Below are 7,226 nucleotides of genomic sequence, written 5' to 3'. Positions count from 1 at the left end.
ACAAAAAAAACCTTTCATCACCACATCTCCCCCTTTTTTGTTTTTTTTTTTTAATTTAAAAATTATTTTCTTGTTCGCACAACCAATCTGGTGGAGTTGCTGGTGTCTCTTCTGTAACTTCAGTAAGGTTGACGTGGGGGAGTGCGGTGGCGGTAACAGAAAGGCAAAATCTTTTTCATAAACTGAATAGAAACAAGACTAATAAAACGACGAAAATAACCCAAAAGAAGTCTTTGATGACTGAAGAAGCCCAACTAGAAAGTCCCCACTAGTCCAGCCAGCTCTCAAACCATCCTTTCAATTCCTGTCTGATTTGCTGGACCATGTCCTGCATCTTCCTCAGCGTCGCACGTATGTCTGGGGCTCGAGATGACAAGTTCATACAGCAAAGACCCTCAAACTCTGCGCATTTGTGGTGGCGGAGGAGCAGCAGCAGATAGTCGATGGCAGCCTGATTTTGCAATGTCGCCTTCCTGGTTATTTCCTCGTCTTCGAGGAGGTCACTGATACCAGCTGAAGTCAAATTGGCTTGTTTAGCCACCCAACACTCTAGGGTGCCCAATTCCCCCAGAGCCTTTGCAGCGGCTACCCAAGGCAAAAAGAGGGACATGGCACATCTTTTTAGGTGTGACCAGTGAAAAATTTCGGAGTCGCAATTTTCGTCCAAATTTTTAGTGTCTCTCTTTTCACGAGCCAATCCTGTTTTGTTTTGCCAATTTTTAATTTGGAACATGTTGAGGGTAAACAGTGACAGTCGCCCGAATGTGCACAGCCCTCTGAGAAGGCGAGAGGGGATGCCTGCCCAAGCACGATCGCCGCAGATAGGGAACATCCCCTTTGGTAACTGTTGGGGTGCTCCACCCAGGGTGGAGGCCATTTTAACGTGGGCAATGCCTCTACACCACTGGGCGGCCTGGTACTTCTGATTGTGCTGGACAACAGAAATATAAGACCCTTTCTGAGTCTTGGGGTTAAACATAAACTGAACACAAAATGGGGCGGATGAAGAGCTGACAATATCGAACCCAGCAGGCTCCTCGGGTAGCTTTGGAAGATCCCCAACCCAGTCCCACCAGAGGTTTTTCACTAGGGTCTGCACGGTCCTGATGATAGAGGATGAGTCTGCCTGTTCCAATTTTCTTGGGTGGAAAGCAAACAGGGAGGGTACTCAGAAACATTTAAGGGAATCCCCACCAGGCAGGTCGACATAGGGTCATCTGCGGCTGCCATACTCAGGCAAATATGATCTTGCCCGAGGGTCTTTGCTAGGAGCACCCAGACATTGGTCTTGGGTTGAGGGATGACCCATGGCGACGCTGGGAAGGCCAGGACAAACAGGATGAGCAGGTGGGGAAGGTCTTGCATTTCCTTTCTGGTTGGAGACTTTTTAACTATAAACAGGATTAAAAATCATTAGCAAGGAAATCAAAACATAAGCATGAAAACTCAGGGATAAATAGGGATTCAGGGAAGTCTTTGGGATGGTGATGCCGCTTCCTCCTCCCGGTGCACACGTCTACCTGGGGGTCTCACCGGATGCTTCAGTGTGTACGGCCCACGTCTACCTGGGGGTCTGGGGGTCTCACCGGAGGCCTCGGCATATAAGGCTTCGCCCACTTTTGTGGGATCCACCTCACTCCCAGGGGTGTGGATACGCAGGCGTACCCACGACCCCACGTGACCAACTTGTAAGGTCCCTCAACTTTGCCACTCTCTGGGTCTTTAATGAGGGTAGAGGGTAGCTGCTGTGTGGACCGAAGTGTCTTGCCACTGGCGGGTTCATGTTGGTAAAAGAGCAGTTCAAAAAGTTGATTACAAAAAGAGCTTTACTTAAATGATCTTGCGGGGAAAGCGCTCTACTGCTTGTGCATTGGTGCTTCAAGGTGGTTTTGAGTGTTTGGTGAGCCCACTCAATCACCGCTTGACCCGTCAGGGAGTAAGGGATGCCCTTCTTATGTCCTACTCCCCACTCATCCAGGAACTCCTTGAAAGCCTCGGATCTATATGCGGGGCCATTATCAGTTTTGATTTCCTCAGGGACCCCCAAGACTGCAAACACCTGGAGAAGGTGTTTCCTGGCAGGTGTTTCCTGGCATGTTCAGCCTTTTCTCCTGCATGGGAAGAGGTGTAGACTGCTCCGGAAAAGGTATCTATACTAACATGAACATACTTTAGTCGGCCGAATTCGGGAAAGTGCGTGATATCCGTTTGCCACACCTCACAGCTAGCCAACCCTCTGGGGTTCACCCCAGTGCCTAAAGAGGGGAGGGCTGACTGCTGACAATGTGGGCACATATCCACAATGGCGTTTGCCTGACTACGCGTCAGGTGGAAATGACGGACCAGCCCCGGCACGTTTTGGTGGAACATTTGATGGCTCAGTTTCGCCTGCTCGAAAACTTTCGGCATCCTGGCCATCTCTGCGGGGGCGGCGAGGGCAGCTGCTCTCTCATTGCCCTCGGCTATCGGGCCTGGCGAGTCTGTGTGCAACCTCACATGCATCACAAAGAATGGGTGCTCTCGGTGGGAGATAAGATACACTAACTTCGAGAGCAACCAGAAGAGATATTCGTTTGAGACCTCTTTCAAAATAGCATTTTCTGCTCTTGCTACCACTCCTGCGACATAGGCCGAATCCGCTACCAGATTGAATGGCTCAGGGAACCTCTCAAAGGCTCTGACAACAGCGGCCAACTCAGCAATTTGTGGAGAACCCTCAACGTACTCAATGTCTGCCTCCCACTGCTGAGTTTGAGGGTCCTTCCATGTCATCCCTGATCTTTGGGATGCCCCAGACACGTCCATAAAAATTGTCACAGCCTCTAGAGGATGTTTGCTTCTGATATTTTTTGGGAACAGAACAAACTGTTCCTGGAATAATTTGTGAGCAGGAGCGTGGACAGAAATCTGTCCTGTGTAGCTATCTAAAGCTATTTGAAGGGTCTCATTCTCAGCTAGTAGCTGCTCAAACATCTCTTTGGTCAGTTTGGTGGAGGAGAATTTGTCCTGCTCCAAATGGACCGGCAAGTGAATACATGAGAAGTCACACCCAGCCAATTCCCAAAGCCTTGCCCGAGCTTTCCAGATCAACTGGGCCATCAGTTCCTGCGCCTTCGTGATGGTTTTGGACCTGGTATTGCTCAGAAACACCCACTCGATGATAAGGGGTCTTTCTTGCCCCGGTCCCACCGGAATGTGAGCCCGTTGAGGTGGGGCAACTTTCCCATGACTATGAATTTGAAGGGCAGTTCCAATTTGCAATGATGCGCCTGCCTCTCACGCATCTTAACCTCTACTTTTTCCAAGGCAGCCCTTGCCTCTGGGGTCAAGGTCCTCGGAGAACTCAGCTCCTCCTTCCCTTTCAACAAATTGGAAAGGGGGGCTAGGTCTTTGGTGGTAATCCCTAGCCAGGGCCTGATCCATCCTAAAGTGCCACACAGTGAGTGGAGGTCCACCAGTGTTTGGGGATCACTTTTAATGGCCAATTTTTGAGGAACAATGGTGCTCTTAGTGACCTCTAACCCCAAATATTTCCAAGGGGGCATCTTTTGAACTTTGTCTTCCTGGAGCGTGAATCCAGCCGATGTCAAAACATTGACAACTTGGTCAAGGGTGTCTTGAAGTATCTGGTCATCGGGAGCGCACACTAGCACATCATCCATATAGTGCAGGATAATGGCTTCCCTCATGGTGGCATGAATTCAGGACAGCAATGAGGCGATATACCACTGGCAGATGGTAGGGGAGTTCTTCATGCCTTGGGGAAGAACTCGCCAGTGGTATCGCTTCACTGGGGCTTCTCGGTTGGTGGTGGGAACCAAGAAGGCAAACTGTGGAGCATCGGCAGGGTCCAGAGAGAGGAATTTTAAAGAAACAATCCTTAATGTCAATAACAACCAAATTCCAGTTTTGGGGGAGCATTGCTGGGGAAGGCATCCCTGGTTGAAGGGGCCCCATGTCCACAATGACCTTGTTGATTTCCTGAAGGTCATGGAGGAGTCTCCACTTGTCTTTTCCCGGCTTCTTGATGACAAAAACCAGAGAATTCCAAGGGCTAAAAGTTGGCTCGATGTTTCCAAGAGCCAACTGCTCCTCCATGAGTTCCGTGAGCGCCTTCAATGTCTTTCTTTCTAGCGGCCACTGATTCACCCAAACCGGTGAATCAGTTGTCCAAACTAACTTTTGATGGGGCGCTCCACAGTGGCCGCAATTAAAAATCCCGAGGGGTTTTTGGGATTGCTAATCTAACCCCCCATTGGGACATGGCATCCCGTCCCCGCAAGGGCACCTGGTAATCAGTCACGAATGGGCATAGAGTAGCCAATTTCCCGTCTGGTCCCTCAATTTGTACAATGCTCTTCAAAATCTGAGCCAGTTTTGTCCCTCCGATACCCTGGATTCTTCCCGCCACGGGTTGCAATTCCCAATGTGACGGCCATTCCCTGCAGGGAATGATCATGACATCTGCCCCCGTGTCCAGCAGTCCTTCCAAACAGATAGTATCGTTGCCCTGCCAGACATTGCAGTAAATAATGGGTTTATTTTCTCCCACCACTTCTGCCCAGTAGACATCTGGTGTTTTGCTGTCTACTGGGATTCCTGGTGGTATGGCAATAGCCTGGGCGATGACTTGCCCCTTGGCCAGACAGAAGGGTGGGTTGATGTATCGTGCCACTAGCTGAAGTCATGCCAGGTCATTCGTGAGAATGGCCGGGCACACTTCTAGCTCTTGAGGTGTGTGCTTAGTGTCTCCGATGGCCATGTACTTACAGCTTCCCCCTGAAGGCACCAGTCCTCCTTCCAGTGGTTCCACCGCAACTACCGTCCACTGATCCGATCTTAACAAGTGGTCTGTTGCCGTCCTCAGAGACAGTGGTGGTTGAGGGTGCTAGGTTTTGCCGGGATTTTGTGCTGTAAGGGGAAACCCCGTACAACAGTCAAGTCCGATTTTTGTGTCACATCCGGTGAGTGCCACTTTCCCCCCCTTCCCCACAGGCCCTGCCTCATTTCTGTCACCATGCGAGGCAGGACTGCGCTGTGCACCTGGGTTTTTTTTAGCGCAGCACCGGGCACCGATGGTGTTGGCGCTCTTCCTGCCCTTTCCCTTGCCACATCTGCTGGCCTTTTGGGGCCGAACTTAAAAATGTGCCCCACCCCCTGACAATAAAAACATACGACATCCCCTCTTGGTCTTTTTGTTGACTGATTTTGTGCAGGAACTTGTGGTTGGATGGCCATGGCCATTGGTGGAATAGGCCGTCGAGGTGGTGGTCTTGGGTCCATTGTGGAAGCCTTCTTCATGCAGGCGTCCACGAGTGCAGGGAGCATTGGCTCAGGATACACTGGCAGCCCAGCGATCACCCTCTTGCAAGATTCATTGGCGTTTTCCTTGGCCACCTTGAGGATGATCGTCAGGTCCATATCTTGATTTTCCACTTGCCGCTCTACCTGCGCCCTTATCTGGTCCACAAACGCAATAAAAGATTGATTAGGGGCTTGTCTTATATTTAAATAACTTTTGGGGGCTTCTGGGGTAGGTGTGGGAAGGGAAAGGAATGCCTTCTCTGCTGCCACCATGATCTTCTCTAGGGCAGCCTTGGGTAAAACCTGGGCCTGCTCCCTAGGCTCTTTGTAGTCTTCCTCGCCGCACAGGTGGTCCATTGAAAGAGCCAATTTGTCGGCATCAACAGACGTGTTTTGATCTCTCCAGAGGTCCAGAAGGAGTGCCTGCAAGGACCACTTCCATGCCTGCTCCCACAGCATGTATTCTGTAGGGGTGAGCAGGCATGCAAACAGGTCCTTGATGTCCCAAGGGACCAGGTCGTTGGAGGAAAAGGCAGCCTTTAGAAGGCCTTTGAAATACTCACTTTTCCTCCCAAATTCCTTCTGGGCCTTGCAGAGTTCTTTTTTATTTTGGTAGGAGAAAGGCCTCCATTCCCAAAGGCCTCCCCCTACCCCACCAAATGAAACAGGCACGGCATGGTAGACTGCCCCCGGTTCCAGGCTCCAGGCCCCAGGCTTACCACATCCGGTCCTGGTAGCATGGGAACCAGATGCCGGGGCGTGGGAACCGGAAGTCGGAAGCGGGGAGGCGGGGTCAGCAGACAAGGGGGAGGGAACAGGGGCAGGGCCAGCTTCTGCCCCGGAAAAGGTGGACCGGTCCTGGAGCACCTCCCATGAGGGAGGAGGGAGGGGCTTGGGGTCTTGGGAAAAGGGGTGTGGTGAAGAGCAGGGAGGAAGTTCCGGGGAGGTGGAGGTAGGGGAGGAGTTAGGGTGAAGGGGATTTTGGGAATAAGAAGCACAAGGGGGGGGGCCCGACCATGCGGTCCCCTCCATCTTGTGTCCTTCGGGGGCCAGTTTGAGGGTTTGGGAGGGATAGGAGTGAGGGACTAGGAGATGGGTAGGGAGACAGTAATGGGGTTCGGGAGCAACGGGAAGGATGAGGGGAAGGATAGGGAGACTCTCGGGAGAACCGGGGAGATCGGGAGGAACACGGGGATGGGTAAGGGGAATAACTAGAATCGGGGGTAGAAGGGTCGGTGAGAGGGTTTGAGTGGGGAGGCCTGGGCCGCCTGGCCCTGCCAACCAAGACCAGGGGACTGAGGGGTTCGCGAGGAGCCAGGGAGGCTGGCACTACTGCAGCTACCCTGCGTCACACGGGTTGCTCTTCGGGAACCACCCAGAGAGGGATTCGGGGAAAGGGTGGAGGCATGGGGAAGAACAGGGGAAGAACTGAGGGGCTCTTTTTCCATTCCCATGCTTTCTTTAAGTGTAAAATGGATTAAAACATATAATGGTACTAATTTGGATGCCTGGGCGTCCCTCTCATTCACCTTTTGAGTGATTGTTGCTCCCACCATGTTCCAGAAGTGGAGCAAGGCCACATCTCCTGGGGACACCCGTGGGAAATGGAAAAAGAGCCAACGAACAAGTTTCTTTAATAACCCCTTTTTAAACTTTTCCCCCCTCCCTCTAGGCGTCCCACAACTTGGAGGTAAATTCCCCACTGCTGTGCCGACAACCATGCGCCCATTTGAAAAAACTGGGGGCCAAACACTCTCTTAAAAACAAAACTGTCGGCACAGTAGACCTTACCCTTATCCACAGCAAAACGACAAGGAACAGAAAAAAAAGGGTCCGGGAGCTCTCGGGGGTTCACACTCTAACCGCCCACCCCCCCCCCGCACACAACCAAACAAGGCCCCCCTTTTGTCCCCCAGCCAACA

General features: G+C 51.8%; 1 protein-coding gene and 1 pseudogene across 1 annotated transcript; both read right to left on the bottom strand.

Moving 5' to 3' along the window:
- Nucleotides 1–3,683: 3,683 nt before the first annotated feature.
- On the bottom strand, nt 3,684–4,762 carry LOC108447529 (annotated as a pseudogene).
- On the bottom strand, nt 4,382–7,205 carry LOC108447579. Its single transcript, XM_017738074.1, has 2 exons — nt 6,834–7,205; nt 4,382–5,460 (listed from the first exon to the last, which is right to left on the bottom strand). The coding sequence occupies exons 1-2, from the start codon at nt 7,023–7,025 to the stop codon at nt 4,864–4,866; spliced, it is 789 nt and encodes a 262-aa protein (XP_017593563.1). The 5' UTR covers nt 7,026–7,205; the 3' UTR covers nt 4,382–4,863.
- Nucleotides 7,206–7,226: the final 21 nt, after the last annotated feature.

Source organism: Corvus brachyrhynchos, unplaced genomic scaffold (genome assembly GCF_000691975.1).
Source record: "Corvus brachyrhynchos isolate BGI_N302 unplaced genomic scaffold, ASM69197v1 scaffold56, whole genome shotgun sequence".
Lineage (NCBI taxonomy): Eukaryota > Metazoa > Chordata > Aves > Passeriformes > Corvidae > Corvus > Corvus brachyrhynchos.
This window is presented reverse-complemented; position numbering and strand designations above follow the sequence as displayed.